Here is a 24,305-nt window from a genome sequence, read left to right on the forward strand (position 1 = left end):
TAGCTGGTATGCAGATAACTGGAACTCTACTGTATTATGATTTGGATTCAAATTGTTTAATATGTTCCAACTTTATGCAATTATTGATAAGTATTGTTTAAAAATTCTATCGATTTCTGAGTATGAGCATCCAATTAATAAGACATATTTTCCATACATGGTGTAAATAAATAAGATGTATCAAAAAATTAATGATATATAATATAGTGTAAAATAAAACAATAATTACTCACACAATAAACAGTGCAAATATACACCGATCAGCCAAAACATTTTGACCACCTAACTAATATGATGTTGTTCCTCCATGTGCAGCCATAACAGTTCATACCCGCCGAGGCATGGATGCTACAAGATTTCTAAATGTGTCTTGTGGTATCTGGTACCAACACATAAATAGCAGATCATTTTACTCCTGTAAGGTCCATGGTTGAGACTGCAGATGGAAGTTGCTGTTCCAACACAAACCACAGATGCTTGATGGGATTGATGTCTGGGAAATTTGGAGGCCAGGGCAATACCTGGAAGTCTTCCTCATGTTCTGCGAACCAGTCTCGAACAATCCGGGCAGTGTAGCATGGCAGATTATCCTGCTGAAAGATGGCACCACCAGAGGGGAAGACCATTGCCATGAAAGGGTGTACCTGGTCAGCAATGATGTTTAGGTAGGTGGTAGATGTCAGAGTGCCCAGCATATGGATGACTGGACGTAGGTTATCCCAGCAGAACATCGCCCAAAGCACGACACCGCCACCACCGGCTTGTTTTCATCCCATGATGCATACAGGCACCATCACTTCCCCAGTTAAACGATGCACACATAACTGGCCAACCACATGGAGCAACAGGAAATGTGATTCATCAGACCAGATAACTTTCTTCCAATCGCTCAAGGTCCAGTTTTGATGCTCATGTGCCCATTGTAGGCACTGTTGTTGGTGAACCATGGTTAGCACGGGCACTTGGAGCGGCCAGCAGCTATGCAGCCCCATTTTCAGCATGGTTCAATGTACTGTGTGTGTGTGTGTGTGTGTGTTGTGACACATTACTCCTGTCACCAACATTACAATTACCAGCGAGTTGTGCCACAGTCACCCTTCTGTTGCCACATACCATCCGGGAGAGCCTTCGCTCACCTCAAGCCTCAATGAGCCGTCGTCGTCCAACGCTTCTCCAGCAGTTCGTGGGTTTTTCCTCCTCGGACCACTTTCAGTAGGTACTAACCATGGCTAACCACGAGCATCCCACCAGCCGTGCCGTTTCAGATATGCTCTGACCCAGTCGTCTGGCCATTACAATTTGGCCTTTGTCAAACTCACTCAAGTCCACTGCCTTTCCCATCTGAAGAACAAAAGTAACACTGATTAATGGAGCTCAGTATCAGGTGTTTTTTATACCGTGTCCTGACCCGTGCATGTGCTGTAGTTCACCAGCAGTTGCTTCAATTTGCATAACAACTTGCTGGTCATAATGTTTTGGATCACCGGTGTACATGCGCATTCTAAAAACAGAATACAGGATACAAAAATAGATATGGATACATTTCAGTGTCAGTTGTTCTATGAACTAATGGAGAAAGAAGGCGACTTATGAGTACGAGCATCCAATTAATAATACACAAATTTCCTATACAAGGTGTAAATAAACAAGAAGTATCAAAACATTAAGGATATATAATGTAGTGTATATAATTTTGTATATATATATATGTGTGTGTGTGTATTCTAAAAACAGAATATGAATATAAATTCATATAAAAATATGATATGGATGCTTTTCAGTGTCAGCTGTACTATGAACTAATGGAGAAAGAAGACATGGATCGGTGAACAATTAAGTGCCTGACAATGGTAGGAAGTGTGGTCTCAAAGAATTTTCCCACAAATGATAAAAGTGCAAAGCAAGATTTAGATTTACTTAAAATCAAAATGATAAACTTTACAACTAAATCAAATATTTAATTCAGTGGTGTTTCAAACTTTTGCAGATGTGGAATCCTTTTGAGAACTCAAACTTTAAATAGAATCATATCTTTAACCTGGTAGCAACAAGGGGAATTTGATAGACTTTTCTGAAATAATAATCCTGCATCAATAGTAAATCAATGATTAAAAATCTGAAATTTTTTCAGCCTTCCTAAATATAATCAACTTTTGCTGCAATGGTTTCTGAAGTAATTTTTCAAGGTTTTCAGAGTAATTGCATGCAAGAACCTTTCAGATTCCTTTTAGCATTGGGAGTGGCAAATGATGCAAAAAAGCAAGCTTATCAGCATCGGCTTAAAAAAAAAAAAAAAAAAAAAGACACCTCCCATTTCACCTATTCATTCCCTCCAATATCTTGTCTAGTTCATCCTTGAATTTATTTAAGCTATCAACTTCCACAACGACAGATGGAAGTTTGTTCCAGCAATCAACCATCCACTGGCTAAAGGTAAACTTCCATACATCTTTCTATATCTGTCCTTTATCAATTTTGGATACTATGACATGGTCACATAGGAGCTGGATGCAAAATATAATTTTGATATCATATACTTGGATTTCAGGAAAGCTTTTGATACTGTTGCACATGGAAGACTACTATACAAATTGGAGCAGCATGGCATTAAGGGTAAGTTGCTACAATGGATAAAAGGATGGTCGAGTGGGAGAAGACAGAGTGGCAATCAATGGACACAGCTCTTCGTGGGCTAATGTTATTAGTGGTGTTCCCCAGCATTCAGTCTTCGGCCCATTGTTGTTTTGTATATTTATCAATGATATTGATGAAGGTATATTAAGCTTGATCTCAAAGTTTTCAGATGATACAAAGGTTGGCAGGATTTTTAATAACAGTAATGACAGTATGCTGCTGCAACAGGATCTGGAAAAGTTGGGCTGAGAAGTGGCAACTGAAGTTTAACATTGACAAATGCAAAGTACTTCATTTGGGTAGCAGTAACCTCAGAGTAAAATACCAACTGAGTGGTGTTATACTTAGGGTAGTGGAGAATGAAAGAGACCTTGGGGTAATTGTGCAGTCAGATATGAAGTTTTCTGACTGGTGCAGACAGGCTGCCACAGTAGGTCATGGGTTTGTCAAGGATGTACAGGATTTTTTTGAGCAGGGATAAGGAGGTGATTATTTCCTTGTATAAGGCAATGGTCAGGCCACACCTTGAGTACTGCATACAGTCTGGAAGCCTCATTTTAGGAAGGATGTAGAGTGCTAGAATGAGTACAAAGAAGAGCAACAAGACTGGTGAGGGGAACAATTGGGGTGCTCTTACAAAGAAAGGCTAAAGTCCGCAAATTGCAGTGTGTCTGGAGACTAGGCACCTTCGAGGCAATCTGATTGAGGTGTATAAGGCCTTGAACAGATTGAGCAGGCTCAATGATGATAGGCTTCTTCCTGTTGCACAGATTACAAACCCAAGAGGACATAAACTGAAATTGAGGAAAGACAGTTGTTGAAAAAATGTGCAGAAATTTGCCATTAGCCAGCAGGTAGTTGTTTGCTAAAAACTTCCATCTGTCTTTCTGGAAGTTAATAGCTTAAATAAATTCAAGGCAGAACTAGACAAACATTTGGAATGAATGGATAGGTGAAATGAAGGGGTTTTTTTTGGTTGATGCTGTATAAGCTTGCTTTTTTGCATCGTATGCCTCTGCTAATACTAATGCTAAACTTGAATTTGTGCCCCCCTCATGTGTCATTTGAGCAAGAAAAAGAATCCTATCAGCATTGAGATAGTTCAATTCATTCAAAGCCTTAAACACTCAATCAGATCACCTCGCAGTCTCCAGACACTGCAATTTGCAGAAATTGAGCTTTCTTGGTAAGAGCACCCTTTTTTCCCCCTCACCAATCTCGTTGCCCTTCTCTGTAATCATTCCAGCAGCTCCACATCCTTCTAAAATGAGGTCTCCAGATGCGGCCTAACATTTTCATTAAATTTGCATATTTGCATGAATAGTAGCAGTTGACTTGAAACACCAACATTGATAAAACACTGTTATTTCAAATTTGTTTGTTTACAGTTCTAAGTTATTTGCTTTTCTCTCTCACTACTTTTATAAACATCTGCTGTCTTATAGAAGTTATATAAGATATATTATCATTTTTGCATAATAAAGATAAGATCACAGAACTCAATATTCTCTCAAAATGAATACTACTCTGCAGGCAGCAAGATGTAATTTGAAATATTACATGCAATGAAGTGTGTCAAATTTAAAATAAATCTGAAATTGGAACTAATAATATCAAATGTATATATGTATTTTTTATTTTTTTAAAAATATATGTGTAATCTCAAAAACACGTGTGCATGTGCATATTTGAATCTATATCTTGTCTAAAATGTTTTTTTTTTTAGTTTTCAGCAGCATAATTATTATTTTGTTTTTTTCTAATATAAAAGGTGTAAAAAACAGAATTTTACAAAATGTATAAAAAAATCTAAAAAATATCTAATATTTTATTAAAAAAAACAAAAAGTTACATGCAATTTAAAAAGTATTGCAATTCATTAAGGAAAGACAAAATACTGGTACTATCCAAGAATTCAAAAACACTCAAAAGGTTTTCCCAACATCATAAAGAAATCTGACCCCTGTCAGAACTACTACTGTGCTTGCAACAAGGTGGCAACACCACTGCTGCCAAGTTAAAAAAAAAAAAAAAAATATCAATGATAAACTGCATCACTTTGAAGACCAGTCAAATAGAAAATGGCTAATTGCAGAGAACTGAAATTTAGAAATGAATATAGTCTGACAAAGCAAAAAAAAAAAAAAAAAAAGGTTTTGTGGCTATTACCACATCTAAGGTATAACAATCATTCTCCATTAATTTTTATTAATGGGATTTCTTCTAAAATTTATATTAATTTGATTGTTTTTGTTTTACCAAATTATCTCAGAAGAGGATATGCAAACATCTAATGATTCTGAATTATCCAAAATAAAATTTTTTTTTAACTGGGATATCATAGTGGTTGTTCTATCTCAATGGAACAATTTGGAATCAGAAATTCATTCCAGAACTTTTTTTTTTTTTTTTTTGTTAGTTGTTGGCACATTGGCTTCTGTGACCATAATGCACCTTCCAAGGTTTTTGCACAACTCTGATCCAAGCCCGAGGCGGGATTCGAACTCACGACCTTTGAGTTGCCAGGCAGGCACTTTATCCACACGGCTAGCCGGGTCGGCAATTCCAGAACTTAAAGGAAATTTTTAAATAAAGCATTTATTCATAATAAAAGATTCCATTATTTCTTATCAAAGAGAAAGAAAACAATGCACGATAAGAATTATGCTCCTTACAAAAACCCAACAGCCAGTAAAACTGGCAGAAAATAATTATAATTTCCTACCTCTAACAAGATGACTGAAATGGTTTTTATCTGCAGGAAGACCTAAATTATTGTGGTTAGATACTTCAGGCGGTAACAGCTCATCGCTACTTCTCTGTGCACTGTCACCTGTCCCACTGTCTTTACTGGAATGTTCTGAAAGACAATAATTTATTCTGAAGTCTGTTTCAATGTATTTTACCAAATAAAAAAATAAATAATCATTTTATCATACAGTAATATTCTCATAAGCCAAAACATTATGACCACTTGCCTAATAGCATGTTGGGCTGCTTTTCACTGCAATAACCACTTGCCCATACCTGCGTGGCATTGACTCCATGAGACCAAGATGTCCTCAGGTATCCTGGACCAGCTGGACAGAATAACATCCCAGAGTTTGGCAATGGAGCAAGATACTGGTGTATATTCGCAAATGCTGCATCCCACAAATGTTCAATGGAATTAATGTTGGGGGAATTTGGCGACCAGAGTAGTATGCAAAATGCTTGAACATGATTCTTGAACCATTCCTGCATGATGCAGGCCTTATGACACAAGACATTACCTTGCTGAAAGAGTCCCATGTCATCTGGATATACTGTCACCATGTAAGGAAAAACTTGGTCTAAAACAATGCTGAGGTAGGATATGTCAGTGAGTGTGTGTGTGTTCAATGGAGATGAAATAATTAACTCTATAGGCCTATATGCAAGAGGATGGTGTGTTCAGAAATATTTCTCTGTGCACCCTGGTTATAGTCTACCATTAACTGAGGGATCGTGAGCCATCCATTGTCTCAGACAGTCTCACACAGTCATGGTCTGTATAAAATACCAAGAATCCTCCAGAGTTGTCACCAAAGGTTACCCCCAGGGATCTACACTCAGGCCAATGTTCTGGTCAATTGTACTAAATGAGCTCCTGAATACCAATACAAAGTATACAAAACTTCTAGATTTTGCGAATGACCTGATTTTCATTACAGATGCAAACATTTACCTTCCACATGCATCTACAACATCTTGCAGAAAAGATCAGGAAATACACAGGCATGATTTCCAAAATTACAAGAGGTGACTGGAAGTCTAAAAAGAAGAACATTAAGAATCATCTACAAGGAATCTTCTGCTCCCTGCTATCTGCTATGGTGCAGGTGCCTGGTGCCACAGAGTAATCCTCAAAAGAAATAGAAGAAAACTGGATACAATATAAAGGCATACCTTACTCACCATCACCAGGGCATGCTGCACCATCTGCACACCTACACTTCGGGTTCTGGCGGGTGTGCTCCCTTTGCATATGGAAGTGATTGCAAGAGGGCTCTTATACCACCACAGGAAATCGCTGTCAATGACAATCATGGACTATGTTCTTAACCTCTCCAACAACCAGAAACAGGAAAGGAAAAACATTGTATCCCACAGATGGCAGTAGGACTGACTGGACTACCTTGACCAAAGGACAAGTCAACCACAGATTTGTACCAGATGTCTCTATGATTAATATATATGTAAGGCCTGCACCTTGCACATATATTAACGGGCCATGGTTCCTTCAAAGCCAAGTTGATCAAACTAGGAATTGGTGATAACACTCTCTCTCTCTCTCTGTGTGTCTGCAGAGAAGACAAAAATTGGGAGCATATGCTTGCCACCTTTACCATGCCCCTAGAAGCCACATGCTCACATCTCTACTGTCTCTCCCTCATGGTGAGGAGCACCACTTCCTTGCTAACAATGACACCTACAAACAGCTCTCAGCCTTTGCACGAGCTACTTTTGAGATCAAGAGGACAATTCTATCACAGCTCAGCCAGCAGCAGCAGCAAGATCAGCAAACTAATAATTAAAGGAAACTCATTTGGATGAATCAATGAAAACAGCTGCCAAATGATGACCCTCTCTATGCAGGGACTCTAGCCTTGCAATTCTATCAACTTTTCCCTGTCTATCTACTAGGAGGGGTCCCAGAACAGGTAGTAACCCACTCTTAATCCCTCACTACCAACCGAAGGACGCCTTCGTCCTTCTATCTTCCTCCTGACTCTGAATCCTACTCTCATGCTATCTACCCTCACTCATCCTCCTTTTTGTAAGCCCAGGCAACCCTGGCAGAAACTGGACCGAGTATAATGGGCAGCCTGGCTCACCTCCCAGTGGTGGCGTAGGGCAACATAGGGTCCCATTAGGGGCCCTGTGGCCACAATACTACACAATAGAACAAAATGCAATACTACATAAACTAGACACTACACTTTTCCTGGCTTTTGCAGTAGTTCTGCATTTCATCACTCATAAACATATACATACAGCGCAGATGTGGGAAGCCACCGGTGGTGCCTGATCCCAAATACCATGCCACCTTCACTATAGTGGCTCTCAAACAGTTGCTAGGATGCTGGCTCCATCTTTCCTGGCACCACATATCATTTGCTGTTCAAACTTTGTCAAGTCCTTCCCTTTCCCCATTGCATAGGTTACATGCTGGCAAACTAAAAGACACTACCGTTGCCACCACTATGAGTGCTGTACCAGTTGGTGATGTCATGCCTAGATGCTGTGAGATGTGTCTACTCATGGAGACAGGGGTGTTGATAATGTTTTGGCTCGTGAGTATATGATGGAAATATATACAATGTTCTCATCAAAAAAAAAAAAAAAAAAAAAGATTAAACAATTAAATGCCAAGGGAATAAACAATAATCATGACAAAAATTCAGAATTATTCCTCTCTAAAATAAAGTCATTATTCATTTGTAAAGTGATAATGCCTCACAGATGTGCAGTTTCTGATGAGGGATTATAAGGGAAGGGTTATTGCTTTCATAAAGGTGACTGCGGTGGTCTGAGACAGTATTTAAATTCTGTACGGTAACAACTGATGATGTTACCAACAGCAAATTCAAAATGGGAAGCATTCAAAGAATTTATCTTGGAAGCTACTAGGCTCTACATACCAACTATGAAATATTGTTCAAGGTTTAGGCCTAAATGGATATCAGATGAACTAGTGAGACATGTGGCAGAGAAGAAAAATGCATGGGATACATATAAATTAATGGGTGACATGGAAGCCTATGATAGATATAAACTGGTCTGTAACCGAGTCACAAAGGAGATTAGGCAGGCAAAGAGAGATTATTGTTATTAGCTTGTTATTATTATCCATATGATGCAAGGAAGCCCAAGGCTTATGCTGCACCAGGGAAAAAAAAAGTTCCCGAGTAACCCTGAGAGAGAGAGAGAGAGAGAGAGAGAGAGAGAGAGAGAGAGAGAGAGAGAGAGAGAGAGAGAGAGTCAAAAGTATAAGGGAGTCACCAAGGAAGAGAAGAATGATGATATCCAGCTCAGGACCCTGGGTGTGCCAAGCCCATACTCACCAGATGCAAAGAAAAACAACAAAAGAGTTCTTTACCTATGTAAACCTCTAGATGAATCAGATTGGTCCACTGGATATTGATGGTTCAACTGTTGATGATCCTGCTCAGGTGGCTAACAAACTAAATGAGTATTTTGCATCTACATTCACCCATGAGGAGTTATTCAGGGAGGGGAATGCCATAGGTGAGTTAAACTCTGGCAGTGAGCTGGATGATTTTGTAATAACTGAGAGGAAAGTGGAGGAGAAATTGTTGAAGATAAACATAAAAAAGGCACCCGAGGTGGATGGGATCTATCCAGTTATATTAAAGGAGGCAACAAAGGAAGTAAGCAAACCCTTAGCCATGAGAGCTTCTTTGGACTCAGGGGAGGTACACATACACTGGAGATGTGCAAATGTGACCCCAATTCATAAAGGAGGATCAAAGGCTGACACAAGTAATTATAGACCTGTGAGTTTAACTTCTGTTCCAGGAAAATTAATGGAGGCACTAGTTAAAGAAGCACTGCAGGATCATTTAGACAAGACTTCAGTTATAGCTCGGACACAACATGGTTTTCTTAAGGGAAAGTCTTGCCTGACCAATTTGATTCGATACTAATGATGCAGTCACAAAAGAACTGGATGCAGGGAATAACTTTGATATTATATATTTGGATCTTAGAAAGGCTTTTGATACTGTTGCACATGGAAGACTGCTGCACAAATTGGAGCAGTGTGGCATTGGAGGCAAATTGCTGCTATGGATAAAGGGATGGTTAAGGGGGAGAAGACAGAGAGTGGTAATCAATGGACACTGCTCATCGTGGACTAATGTTATTAGTGGAGTCCCTCAGGGTTCAATATTGGATCCATTGTTGTTTTCTGTATTTATAAATGATATTGATGATGGTATATCAAGCTTAATGTCCAAGTTTGCAGACGATACGAAGGTTGGCAGGGTTGTTAAGGACACTAATGACAGTACGCTGCTGCAACAGAATCTAGAAAAGTTGAGTAGATGGGCTGAGAGGTGGCAAATGAAGTTTAACATTGACAAATGTAAAGTACTATATATGGGAAGCAGCAATCCCACAGTGACGTAACAACTCTGTGGTACTACACTGACAGTGGTGGAGAACGAAAAGGACTTGGGGGTAATTGTGCAGTCAGATATGAAGTCAGATATATCTGAGCAGTACAGACAGTCTGCAAGAATAGCTCGTGTCTTGTCAATGATATTCAGGAATTTTTCTAGCAGGGATAAGGAGGTGATTATCCCCTTATATAAGGCAATGGTCAGGCTACACCTCAAGTACTGTATACAGGTCTGGATGCCTCATTTTAGGAAGGATATAATGCTGTTGGAACGAGTACAGAGAAGAGCAACAAGATTAGTGAATGGAACAAAGGGTTCTCTTATGAAGAAAGGCTTAAATTTTGCAAATTACAGTGTCTGGAGACTAGGCACCTGTGAGGTGATCTGATTGAGTTGTATAAAGCCTTGTATCGACGGTTTACGGATTGGCTCATCCAGTAAGAATACTATGAATAGAGATAGAGGTATGTGTATTCCTCCCATTTTTGAAGCAATTGTATTAAGTTCGGATGAACGATTTTGTTTGCCATGTACCTGAGCCATTTCCACTTCTGATTCTGTCCATGTTCCGATAGAACCATGTGGAGAAATACCGTGAGCCTGCTATATAAAGAGATGTTATGTTGCAGGAAGTCTTATTACTGTTGAAGAAGGGAGCTAACGCTCTCGAAAGTTTCAGGTTTTTCATGATTTTTAGCACTTTTAATTTAAATCTTTATTTTAGCATATTTTATAGTAAATGATTTTTATTCAGCTTTTAGCATTCCATAATATACAACTATTAGTTTATTATAAATAATTTGTTTTTGATTTTATTTCTGATATTATTTGTAAAAAACTTTAGTTATTTAATGGTCGGCGTATGAGTTGATTTCCTAGGTATAAAGCCTTGAATGGCTTGAGCATGCTCAATGCTAATGGAATTCTTCCTCTTGCTCAGAATAATCATTTGAGAGAGCATAAATTCAAATTGAGGAAACACAGATGTAGGAAAGATGTGCAGAAGTTTGCCTTTAGCCAGCGGGTGGTTGGTTGGTGGAACAGACTTCCATCCTTTGTTGTGGAAGTTGATAGCCTAAATAAGGCTGAGCTGGACAGGTACTTGGAACAAACGGAGGGGTGAAATAGGAGCGTTTTTTTTCTTTTGGCTGATGCTGCATAAGCTTGCTTTCTTGCATCATATGCCACTACTAATGCTAATGCTAATAAATGCCAATTTCTGAATTGGCATCTGCAATTTCACCACTTTCTTCTAAACCAGTCTGAACATGTGCTGCAACCAGTCAGCATACATTCACTGTACAATCCCAAGCTCACAGAACCAACTTTCCCTCTTCCTCATTTATCCCTTCTACTTCTGTTTATTGGAACAACCTTCTTTCACATGTATTTCCTGGAAATTACAATCTACACAAATTCAAGTCTAATGTCAACAAGTACCTTCTGTCTTCTCAGCCTGCAACCTATACACAGATAGGTTCTAATACCTTTCTTGTTTGGGGGTTTTGTAACAAAAAAAAAAAAAAAATCATATGTAAAGTAATAAGACTGAATTTTATACTACCAGACAACTGAGCATCTCACCTGATGAATGAAACCTGTTTTGGCACGTTTCAGTCTGCTTTTGCAATATTCATAAAAGAAATTGATTAGACTGCCTGCTTGATGCTACCAGAGTGAAAAGTGTTGCATGATTTTTTTTGTTCTGTAGAAATGAATGATTATATTTTTAAAACAAATTATAGTATGAAATTTTGCACGAAGCTGGGAAACTCTTCTTAAAATGAAACTATTCTGATGTCTATAGCAAGAATTTTCAACTAAATATTCTAACAACCTGCCGTGCATAAAGTTTTCAGAATTTGCTTATTAAAAGAATCTACAAGTCATGTGTTTCAAGTATGAAAAAATTAAATATATAAAATGTATATATACAAATATATATATGGGAATAAATAGCTGCAAAATGTATGATTTATAGACTTTTAACAATAAATAGATTCTAAAAACTTTACACAGGTGAATATATAGGTCAAAGACAATCAATTAAATTTCGAAGTGCCTGCAATTCTGCCCAGACACGACAGGAAGGAGTACACGATGAGAACCTTGTCAATCAATTTGGCCCTAGAGGGAATTTGCAAGGCTCAAGGGGTAGAATTTTTTTCAGCATAGTCTGTGCTTGTTAACAGGAGAGACTGCTTCTACAGGGATGGGATACACTTAAATAGAAAGGGTGCAAGAATATTTGCTGATGCTATCGAGGCAGTTTTAGGTGGGTCGGAAAATTGCTAGCTTGGGGGGATTCACAGACTAAAAGGTTAAAAGTAGCCATAGGCAGAGGTGAAGGTGATTCTTGCACAACTTCTATTAGAATAAGTAGCAACCTGGAGTGAGAGGTGCTGGGGGTTTCAGGGACTGATGGCAGTCATCGTGAAACAGGTGGGTATATGAGATGTGTCAGGGTAACTAGGAATAGGTGCATGTATGCTTGCATGTATACCAATGCTAGGAGTTTGGTGAATAAATTTGATGAATTTGAGGTATTGCTGAAAACATCAAAGGCAGATATTGTTGGGATATCAGAGACGTAGTGTCACATTGATATTAGGAATGCAGAATTGGAATTTGGGGATACAATGTGTACAGAAAGGATAGAAAGGGAGGAGGTGTCATGCTATTAATTAAGAAAAAAATAAAATCAAAAGAAGTGCATCCAGTTGATATAGATGAACAGTACACTACTGAGTCAGTTTGGTGTGACATAAGCACTGTGAAAGCAAAAATAAGAGTAGGAGTGTGTTCTAGGATTAATGACTTGAATGATTACAATGAACAATTGTACAGAGAAATAATAGAGTGGGCTAGTAAATCAGAATGTCTTATAATGGGGGATTTTAACTTCCCACATATTGACTGGAACTTGTAGATTGGTCACTCACACACTAGTAAGACTTTTGTGGATTTATTGGATGATTGTTTTCTGCAGCAGCATGTTCAGGTTATCAGCAGTGATCATTCGGGTATTAAGAATTTGCATTAAAGGAACCACTAGGTGTTAGTGATCACAGTGTACTGATGTGATATTTACTTAAAAATATAAAATTACCATCAGGGGTAAATGAAAGGGTTTTTGCTTCCGTAAAGGTGAGTACAGTGGTCTCAAACAGTTTTTAAATTCTGTACAGTAGGATCAACTGACAATGTTACCAACAGTAAATTCTAAGTGGGAAGCATTCAAGGAATTAATCGTGGAAGCTACTAAAAGTTTCATACCTATTAAGAAATATTGTTCAAGGTTTAGGCCTAAATGGTTATCAAATGAATGAGACTTGTGACAGAGAAGAAAAATGCATGGGATGCATATAAATTATCAAGCGACTCAGAAGCCTATGGCAGATATAAGCTAGTCTGTAATCAGGTCACAAAGGAGGTTAGGCAGACGAAGGCAGATTACGAGAAATCTTTGGCAAAGAATGCTAAGAAAAACTGCAAGGATTTCTTTACTTATATAAACTCTAAAAGGAAGGGGATAAATCTGATTGGTCCACTTGATATCGATGGTTCGACTGTTAATGATCCTGCTCAGATAGCAAACAAACTGAATGAGTATTTTGCATCTACATCCACACATGAGGAGTTATTAAGGTTTGAAAATGGCAGAAGGTTTTCAAATTGCAGCAGGGTGCTTAATGATTTTGTAATAATTTTGCCTTTAGCCAGCAGGTGGTTGGTTGGTGGAACAGACTTCCATCCCTTGTAGTGGAGGTTGATAGCCTAAATAAGTTTAAGGCTCAGCTGGACAGGTATTTTGAACGAACAGAGGGGTGAAGTGGAAGTGGTTTTTTTTTTTTTTTTTTGGCTGATGCTGCATAAGCTTGCTTTCTTGCATCAAATGCCTCTACTAATGCTAATGCTAATCACTGAGAGCAAAGTGGAGGAGAAATTGTTGAAGTTAAACATAAGAAAGGCACCTGGGGTGGATGGGATCAATCCAGTTATATTAAAGGAGGCGGCAAAGCAACTAAGCAAACCCTTAGCCATAATTATGAGAGCATCTTTGGACTCAGGGGAGGTCCCCATGGACTGGAGATGTGCAAATGTATCCCCAATTCACAAAGGGGGAACGAAGGGTGACACGAGTAATTACAGAACAGTTAGTTTAACTTCTGTTTGGGTAAAATAATGGAGTCACCTTGTTAAATATGCATTGTAGGATCATCTAGACAAGACTGCAGCAATAATTCAGACACAGCATGGGTTTGTTAAGGGAAAGTCTTGTCTGACAAATTTGATAGGATATTATGATGGGGTTACAAAGGAACTGGATGCAAAAAATAATTTTGATATCATATATTAGGATTTCAGGAAAGCTTTTGACACTGTTCCGCATGGAAGACTATTGTATTTGTACAAATTGGAGCAGAATGGTATTAAGTTGCTACAGAATGGTAAGTTGCTACAATGGATAAAAGGATGGTTGAGTGGGAGAAGACAGAGGGTGGTAATCAATGGGTGCTGCTCTTAGTGGACTAATGTTATTAGTGAAGTCCCAGAGTTCGGTGTTGGGTCCACTGTTGTTTTGTTTATTTATCAATGATATTGATGAAGGCATATCAGGCTTAGTGTCGAAGTTTGTAGATGATACAAAGGTTGGCAGGGTTGTTAATGACAGTAATGGCAGTTTGCTACTGTAACAGGATCTAGAAAATTTGGGCAGATGGGCTAAGAAGTGGCAACTGAAGTTTAACCAAATGCAAAGTACTACATATGGGTAGAAGTAACCCCAGAGAAACGTACCAACTGTGTGGTACTACACTTAAGGTGGGCAACAAGATTGGTGAGGGGAATGAAGGGATCCTCTTACCAAGAGAGGCTTAAGTTCTGCAAATTGCAGTGGCTGCGTGGTGATCTGATTGAGGTGTATAAGGCCTTGAATGGGTTTACCACGCTGAATTCTGATGGGATCCTTCCATTTGTTCAGATTACGAACCTAAGGGCGCATAAATTCAAATTAAGAAAAGACAGATGTAGAATAGATGTGCAGAAATTTGCCTTTAGCCAGCGGGTGGTTAATTGCTTGAACAAACTTCCATCTGTTGTTGTGGAAGTTGATAGGTTAAATAAATGTATGGAGGAACTGGACAAGCATTTGGAGGGAATGGCGTGATTTTTTTTTTTTTTTTTTTTTGGCTGATGCTGCATAAGCTCATACACTTGCTTTCTTGCATCACATGCCACTACTACTACTACTATGCAACATGTCAATCATATATTATATAAAAATTTTCAACCTTTTAATGCTAAAGCTTACATATATACAAAACTATATATAAGCTTTAGCTTTGCTTTTTTGTCTTTCACAGAGAATAGGCAATTAGAGTGAAGCATTACTTCAAGTAAATTTGATGCAGCTGATGCCCAGAAACCAGAATCTCTAATATATATGTACATTAATATTAAAAAACATACTCTTACAATTACATAAAATGTTATATACTGACAAAATATAATGATAGCACAGAATATTACAATTTTAATGGTGATCATAAACTGGGTAACAGATTTATTTTAAAAAAATCATTATTTAAAAAAAAAATTAAATTCGAAAGTTTACAGTTTTTTACTGCAGCTGTAACACAGCAAACAGCATTATGCAGCTATAACAATATTATTGTAGCTGCATAACACAGAAAATAGTTAACTGTGAAGACTATTTTAAGTTATTTCTCTACAATTTTACATCCTGGTGTAATTTAACACGATAAATCTGAAATATGTCAAAATATGATTTTTAAGCTTCAGAAACATGCAAATTGGGATAGATTCAGAACATGCATGTTTCATCTGACTCTATTAGCAAACATATGCTGATCTGTGAATAACAGAGACCAACCCATCAGCTGATGAGAAGCCAGTAAACTTCAAAATATCTCCACTGCTAGTCTTGTCTCAGAGTTTTAAATATATAGCAGATTTCCCTTTTCAGGTGATGCTAAACAATTTAAAAAGTGATTGGTAACTTTAAGCTTCAGAAACACACAAATTGGGATGTAACAGATTCAGAACATGCATGTTTTGTCTGACTTTATTAGCGAACATATGCTGAACTGTGAATAATAGTCTTGTCTCAACAGTTTTAAATATATAGCAGATTTCCTTTTTCAGGTGATGCTAAATGATATAAAAAGTGATTGGTAACTTAGGCAGAACATAACCTCAAACTTTAAAATCAAATATTCGATATTGGTCTTCAGTGGGAGCAGAAAAATTCACCACAATTAAAATTGAACATGGTAATGCATACAAATTTTATTTGTGCTCTTTCATGTACAGGGATTAATGAAACACAAACAGCTGGGTGCTGTCCATAAAGACCCTCTCCTGAGCCTTCTACAGATAGCATGCACCAAGATATAAGTTCTTCTGTAGACCCAACAAGCTCAGAAGCAAGTTTGCTGTGCTGTGAAGCTCTCAATACATATGGATAGGGTTAGATAATAATCATCTTGCATAAAGCAAATATGACAGTGGTCTCAGATAAGCCTTCAAGGATAGATTGCATGTTTTGGAATGGGTTCTAAAGTTTGTTTACAATGCTGTAAGTCACATACAGCCACCTCATCACTTCAGCTTTGTACAGCCATTCCCCCATTGCTATCCACCTCAAAGAGTATCTGTGGTATTTTCACAATGATGGCTATCTTGACATCAATGGTGAGTGATAAATACCAAAAACAGTCTATTTTAAATTTACATGGCTACTGATGAGCTGGATTTAGGGCAAAATTTTGACATAGTTTATTTGGATTTTAGCAAAGCTTTTGACTCGGTCTCTCATGAGAGAGAGATACTGTATAAGCTTGAACAGGTTGGGATTACTGGTACGATTCTAAGATGAATTGCTGGGTGGCAGAAGGTGGGGGGGGCGTGATTAATGGATATTCTTGAGATTGGTGTAATGTCAGGAGTGGGTTCCTTGAGGATCAGTTCTTGAACCACTGTTGTTTCTCATTTTCATAAATGACATAGACAAAGGGATAGAAGGCATGATGTCAAAATTTTCAGATGACATAAAGATTGGCAGAGTCATTAATGATTAATGCCAAACAGTGCTACTTCAGGATGACTTGAACAGACTTCAAAAATGGTCAGAAGTGACATTTAGTAGCATTAAATGTTTTAATGTTGCTAAATGCAAGGTCTTAACACTTGGGAAACAGCAACCCACAAAGAAATTATACAATTGGTGGAGTTGAATTAAAAACAGTGGAGGAGGAAAGGGATCTGGGAGTTACAATACAGGCAGATATGAAGTTTTTTTGAACAGTGCAAACAGGCAGGAAAATCCATGGTGTCCTATCGATGATTTATCAAACATTATCCTGTAGAGATAGAGAGGTCAAACCCACTGTATGAGGCAATTGTAAGACCACATTTGGAATACTGTATTCAAGTATGGAGACCTCATCTGAAAAAAAGACATTGAGCTTCTTGAAAGGGTCCAATGATGAGCAACTTGAATGGTGAGATTGGCAGAAGGATGATCGTATGAGGAAAGACTCCAATTATGTGGGCTACAGAACTTGGCAACTCAGAGGTGACCTAATTGAGGTTTATAAGGCTCTGAGAGGGATTAATAAAATGAAAGAAGGTGGAATTCTCACTGTTATAAAGAATTCTGGAACCAGGGGTCATAAATTCAAATTCAGGGATTAAGGTTTAGATTAGATTAGATAGTAGGAAGTTTTCTTTTAGCGAGCAAGTTATTGATTGCCAGAACAAGTTTCCCTCGCAGGTAGTTGGGGCTGACAGTTTGAATAAATTCAAAGGTCAACTGGATAGTTGACCATCCCTCCTCACACAGGTAACTGTGTGAGGAGGGAAGCATGAAAAAAGAAAATTTGTATTCTCTTATCTACTTTTTTTTTTTTTTTTTTTTTTTTGCTTCTGCCTGTGGCTTCCTTGCACTATATGGCAAATACTATTACTACTACTAATTATTACTCTTGTTTAACATAAATTTCATGATACAGCACCGTCTATACTCAGAGCAAGAAAGTATGATGACATCTTGCATTGTTTCTAATTAATATATATGCACATAAAGCGAAGCTGTGTATCAGTAACTGAGAGTGACTGCCCCACCACCATCTGTCATTCGGGTATATGCACACCTGTAAAAAAAAAGTCCAGGCCAACCCTGAATCACTCTCATATGTGTATACATAAACAAAGAAGACCATTATTATTATTATATGAGTGGAAAAATTATATGTACTAAATGTAGAATTAATAACTAACCAGAATTTGAATCCAGAAACAAATGTGGAACAGAGCCTTTATAGTCTTCTGTACAACCAGTAGGGTAGGTAGTAAATGGAGGAAGTTCACCAGGTAGTGTTGTTTCATCTGTATTTGTTGGGGAATAGTCTTCTCCTCTCTTACGTGTATGATATATAATAATCACCCACACAAGTGAAGTACCAACCACACAGCACACTACAGCAATAATGATAATGCCTGTAGTAGTGCTGTCATCATCATAAGCTGAATCTGAACCTGAAGGGTTACCTGTAAACAAATTAAAATGAAAAGGTCAAATTTTAATAAATTTATAAACTAATCTTACATACAGTAAGAAATCAGCACCAAAAGTAAAATTTTAGAAATAAAAATGCAAAAATGTGATTCTAAATACCTTGATTCTTTTGTGTAAACAATATAAGAAAATTATGCTTGACAGAAATTAACATGCTTGAATATCAGAGTTGTCAATCACTGTATACTTCAGTAGCATTAAATGTTTTCTAGAAATTGATTGATTAGAAATTAATTGATTTCTAGAAATCAGTGCTGAGAAACATTGCAGACAATCATGGAAAAGAGTTCTGAACATATAATTAGAATAGTAAAATAACTTCCAGTAACAGAATAAATGATCTCCTTAGCTGAATGCATGAATACAGCATATGACAGATATTGAACTTCTTGACTACCACATAGCTGATGATTGCAGCAGTCAATGAACAAACAACAGTCAAGAAGCAACCACTGTAAACTACTGTTGGAAGCAGAAGAGTTAGAAATATACAGTTGTTGTATACCGTATGGTGTATTTCATTTAAAATACAGAGATTACATATTTTAACTTCCATGACATTTATAATTGATCCATGACTTACAAAAGAATATAAAAGAGAAAAAAACAAAACTTATTGCCTACAAAACCCAGTAATTTCCAAAGAACTTGTAATTTCAGTGTAGCTTAAAAATTTATTTAAATGCACATAATTGTTGAATGTTGTCCATGTAATGGAAGGCTCACTAAATTATTGTAACAGCATATAAATGAACTAATTTAATTACGTGTCTAAGATTCATAACCTATTCACTCTGTTTATTCATTTTCAAGTTCAATAAAAACCCTGTAAATATTCTTTTAAATGGACTGAAGGCACTTATAGTCATTCATATGACAAAGCACATGCTTTGCTAATTTTCTGGAAATTGAGTTCAGCACAAGAAAAATAAAACAGGAGTTGAAAGCTAGATTTCACTGTGATAAGAATTGTTATTATAGCACAAATTTCAGTGCAATGATAATAATCACAATCTTCTGTAGGATGAGGCCAATAGAAATATACAATTATTCCTGTAAAGGTAAAGGATCTGTCAATTTTCTCCTTGCATGGTTGGGGAAGGAGATATCAAGCAGGGATAACAACAAAGTTATGTTAGTGTTTGCTTATTACAATTTCAGAAGAGGAAAGCTAATTTTGATTATTCAGAGGCTCCAGATAACCATGCTTAGGAAAGAAAAATGAAGTCACATTATCTCAAGCTAAGGAATCACAAAGGACAATTTCCATGTTCATGGATAACAGCTTTAAAACCATTACTCTTTCATCATAGCCACACACACACACACACACACACACACACACACACACACACACACACACACACACACACACACACACACACACACACACACACACACACACACACACACACACACACACACAGAGTTCTATATATTATTAAGACCATGGGTTGCTATTTACCACTAGACTTAATATTTTGCATAAGTTAAGGATGTTTCTGTATTATTGTTTATAATTGTGTCTCAATATATGACTTATTACTACAGTAGAATATCAATAATCCGAACGAATTGGTTCAGGGAGTAGTTTGGACTTCCGATTTGTTTGGATTTTCGAACTTATCAAAAAAAAAGTGTTATGGAGACTAAAAAATAAAAATAGGTTTAGTAATTTTAGAAATAAAAACACTAAGTTGTACTTACGTATTTTTATTCGTAGGTAACAAAACAAATGGAACTTTCAGCCACAATAACACATATATATAGGCCTTAAACAAAAATAATTACTTATTTTTTCTGCACCAGTTTCAAACTTCATTTCTTTATTGCCAGATCTCTCACTCTTTTCATCATCAACAGTAGTTGAGTTGGACAGCATTCAGTTTGTTAACTGTTTGTGAATTTCACATGTATCATTTAATTTTGTTAATTGGTAAGGTAATAAATGTAAGATGCATTTAGGGCTAAATGCCTGAAGCTGCGAGCAAATTTAAACTAATTTTAGGTAATAGAAGTGCAAATTGGTAGAAAAGTAATAGAAATGCAAATTGGTAGAAAAGTAATGGAAGTGCAAATTGGTACTTTGTATCTTCATTTTCAGATATAATATAAATGATGTTACCATCCTGAACAAGGTAAATGTTGGAAGTGATCACAGAATGATATATTGTGAATCAAAAATGAATTTTACATCTATATCAGAATTCATATAGATGTAAGAAAAGAAAGGAAAAACTAACTCAAGTAAATAATACAAAGGTCTTTGAGAGAACAGAAGAGGAGAAAAACAGTATGTACTGGAACTTAAAAACAAGTTTGAGCTTCTGCAGAACTTTCAAGAGCAAGATATCAACGAAGAATACAACAACTTTCTGAAAGTGATAAAGCATGAGAAACCTTTCTCAGTTTTCTACATCAGCATGTTCGTGAGGCAACAAGAGGGAGCAATACTCTTGATCTGATTATCAGTAGTGATTCTTCATGCATTAAGAATCTGCAGATAAATGAACCACTAGGTGGCAGTGATCACAGTGTGTTGAAGTGGGATTTACTCAAGGAGGTAACTACCATCAGAGGTAAAGGATAGGGTTTTTGTTTTCGTAAAGGCGACTATGATGGTCTGAGACAGTATTTAAATTCTATACAGTGGGACCAACTGATGATGTTACCAACAGCAAACTCAAAATGGGAAGCATTCAAGGAACTAATCTTGGTGGCTACCAGGCTTTACATACCAACTAAGAAATATTGTTCAAGGTTTAGGCCTAAATGGTTGTCAGATGGACTAATGAGACATGTGGCAGAGAAGAAAAATGCATGGGATACATACAAATTAATGGGTGACATGGGAAGCCTATGATAGATATAAGTTGGTCTGTAACCAAGTCACAAAGGAGATTAGGCAGGCAAAGGCAGACTACGAAAAATCCTTGGCAAAGGATGCAAAGAAAAACAGAAAGGAGTTCTTTACATACTTGAACTCGAGAAGGAAAGGGATGAATCAGATTGGTCCACTGGATATTGATGGTTCAACAGTTGAGGATCCTGCTCAGGTGGCTAACAATCTAAACGAGTATTTTGCGTGAGCATGAGGAGTTATTCAGGAAGGAGAATGATGTAGGTAAAGTAAACATTGGCAGTGAGCTGGATGATTTTGTAATAACTGAGAGGAAAGTGGAGGAGAGATTGTTGAGGATAAACATAAAAAAGGCACCTGGGTGGATGGGATCTATCCAGTTATATTAAAGGAGGCAGCAAAGGAAGTATGCAAACCCCTAGCCATAATTATGAGAGCTTCTTTGGACTCAGGGGAGGTACCCATAGACTGGAGATGTGCAAATGTAACCCCAATTCACAAAGGAGGATCAAAGGCTGACACAAGTAATTATAGACCTGTTAGTTTAACTTCTGTTCCAGGTAAATTAATGGAGGCACTGGTTAAAGAAGCACTGCAGGATCATCTAGACAAGAATTCAGTTATAGCTCAGACACAGCATGGTTTTGTTAAGGGCAGGTCTTGCCTGACCAATTTGATTGGATACTATGATGTAGTCACAAAAGAACTGGATGCAGGGAATAACTTTGATATTATATATTTGGATCTTAGAAAGGCTTTTGATACTGTTGCACATGGAAGACTGCTGCACAAATTGGAGCAGTGTGGCATTGGAGGCAAATTGCTGCTATGGATAAGGGGATGGTTGAGTGGCAGAAGACAGAGAGTGGTAATCAATGGACACTGCTCAACGTGGACTAATGTTATTAGTGGAGTTCCTCAAGGTTCAGTGTTGGGTCCATTGTTGTTTTCGGTGTTTATGAATGATATTGATGATGGGATATCAAGTTTAATGTCTAAGTTTGCAGATGATACAAAGGTTGGCAGGGTCGTTAAGGACACTACTGACGCTATGCTGCTGCAACAGGATCTGGAAAGGTTGAACAGATGGGCTGAGAGGGGGCAAATGAAGTTTAACATTGACAAATGTAAAGTACTACATATGGGTAACAGTAACCCCAGAGAAATGTATCAACTCTGCGGTACTACACTGACAGTGGTGGAGAATGAAAAGGACCTGGGGGTAATTGTGCAGGCAGATATGAAGTTCTCTGAGCAGTGCAGACGAGCTGCAAGAGTAGCTCATGGTGTCTTGTCAATGATATACAGGAATTTTTCTAGCAGGGATAAGGAGGTGATTATTCCCTTGTATAAGGCAATGGTTAGGCCACATCTTGAGTACTGTATACAGGTCTGGAGGCCTCATTTCAAGAAGGATGTAGAGCTGCTGGAACGGGTACAGAGAAGGGCAACAAGATTAGTAAATGGAACAAAGGGTTGCTCTTACGAAGAAAGGCTTAAGTTTTGCAAATTACAGAGTCTGGAGACTAGGCACCGGCGAGGTGATCTGATAGAGGTGTATAAGGCTTTGAATGGTTTGAGCATGCTCAATGCCAATGGGATTCTTCATCTTTCTCAGAATAATCACCTCAGAGGGCATAAATTCAAATTGAGGAAGGACGGATGTCGGATAGATGTGCGGAAATTTGCCTTTGGCCAGCGGGTGGTTGGTTGGTGGAACCGACTTCCATCACTTGTTGTTGAAGTTGATAGCCTAAACAAATTTAAAGCTCAACTGGACAGGTATTTCGAACGAACGGAGGGGTGAAATGGGAGAGGGTTTTTTTTTTTTTTTGGCTGATGCTGAATAAGCTTGCTTTCTTGCATCATATGCCTCTACTAATGCTAATGCTAATGCTAACCTATAAAGTAAAAAGAAATCCAAAGAAGAAAAATTAGTCAAGAAACACTTGTCATGATGAACCGAAGACGACAAATGAAGAACAAGGTAAACACTAACAAGGACAAAACTGAGTATACTGAGTTATGCAAAGCCATTAGAAAGAGACTCAGAAAGGACATAAGAAGATTGACACAAGAAAAATAGGACAAGCATTAAGGGAAAACAAAGAACTTAAATAAGCATTCACGAGCCATAATACAGAAAGACAAATGATACCAAATCTGAATAGTGATGGTGTACTTATAAATAGAGAGAAGGCATAATTTAAATAGTAGAAGACCACTATAGAGAATTATACAAGGAGCGAGGGAATGGTGCCAGAAGTGGGGAAGATGGATCGCAAATTAGTAACATTTATGACATATGGAAGTGTTCTATGTTCTATACTGAGGTAAACTTCTCTTATTATTTTACAAATATTGATATCAACATAGAACATACTGAGCATTACAGCTCTGGTTCATACTATATAAAGTATTATATAAGGGGCAAAGGAATGATGCCAGCAGTGGAGAAGATGGATCACAAATTTGATCCATCTTGATGTGACATAACCAATATCCTTCCTGATAAGATTGAACACGCATTGAAGAAAATAAAGAATCAAAAAGCCCCAGGCGAAGATGAAGTTACTGTAGGGATATTAAAACTGGGAGGAAGAGATATAACACAGAAACTGGCAAGACTCACAAAATACATTAGGAAAGGCATGACCCCTAAAGAATGGAATAATACAATCATAATTTTGTTGCATAAGAAAGGAGACAAATCAGAAGCTGGAAATCATAAACCAATTAGCTTGTTGTCCCATATCTACAAGTTGTTCACAAGGGTCATCACTAACAGATTATAAAGAATATTTGATGAGAATCAACCAAAAGAGCAAGCTGGCTTTAGGACAGGATTCTCAACTATGGATCACCTTCATGTAATATCACAGCTAATGGAGAAAGAAAATGAATAAAAAACACCATTATTATTATTAGCCATATGGTGCAAGAAAGCCTGAGGCTTATGCTGCACCAGTCAAAAAAAAAAATTCTGAATTACCGAGAGAGAGAGAGAGAGAGAGAGAGAGAGAGAGAGAGAGAGAGATTAGGG

At 37.5% G+C, this 24,305-nt stretch overlaps 1 protein-coding gene across 1 annotated transcript in view; it reads right to left on the reverse strand.

The window, feature by feature from the left end:
• Window positions 1-24,305, reverse strand: part of LOC150086860 (uncharacterized) — a 414,998-nt gene that overhangs the window by 31,716 nt on the left and 358,977 nt on the right. Inside the window, exons 17-18 of the mRNA XM_090372302.1 lie at window positions 18,105-18,374; window positions 5,360-5,494 (exon numbers count right to left, since the gene is read on the reverse strand). Of these exons, the coding sequence (XP_090228428.1) occupies window positions 5,360-5,494; window positions 18,105-18,374 (405 nt within the window). The remainder of the gene's footprint in view (window positions 1-5,359; window positions 5,495-18,104; window positions 18,375-24,305) is intronic.

This window comes from Mastigoproctus giganteus, chromosome 4 (assembly GCF_048544385.1).
Source record: "Mastigoproctus giganteus isolate SK-2022 chromosome 4, ASM4854438v1, whole genome shotgun sequence".
NCBI classification, from domain to species: domain Eukaryota; kingdom Metazoa; phylum Arthropoda; class Arachnida; order Uropygi; family Thelyphonidae; genus Mastigoproctus; species Mastigoproctus giganteus.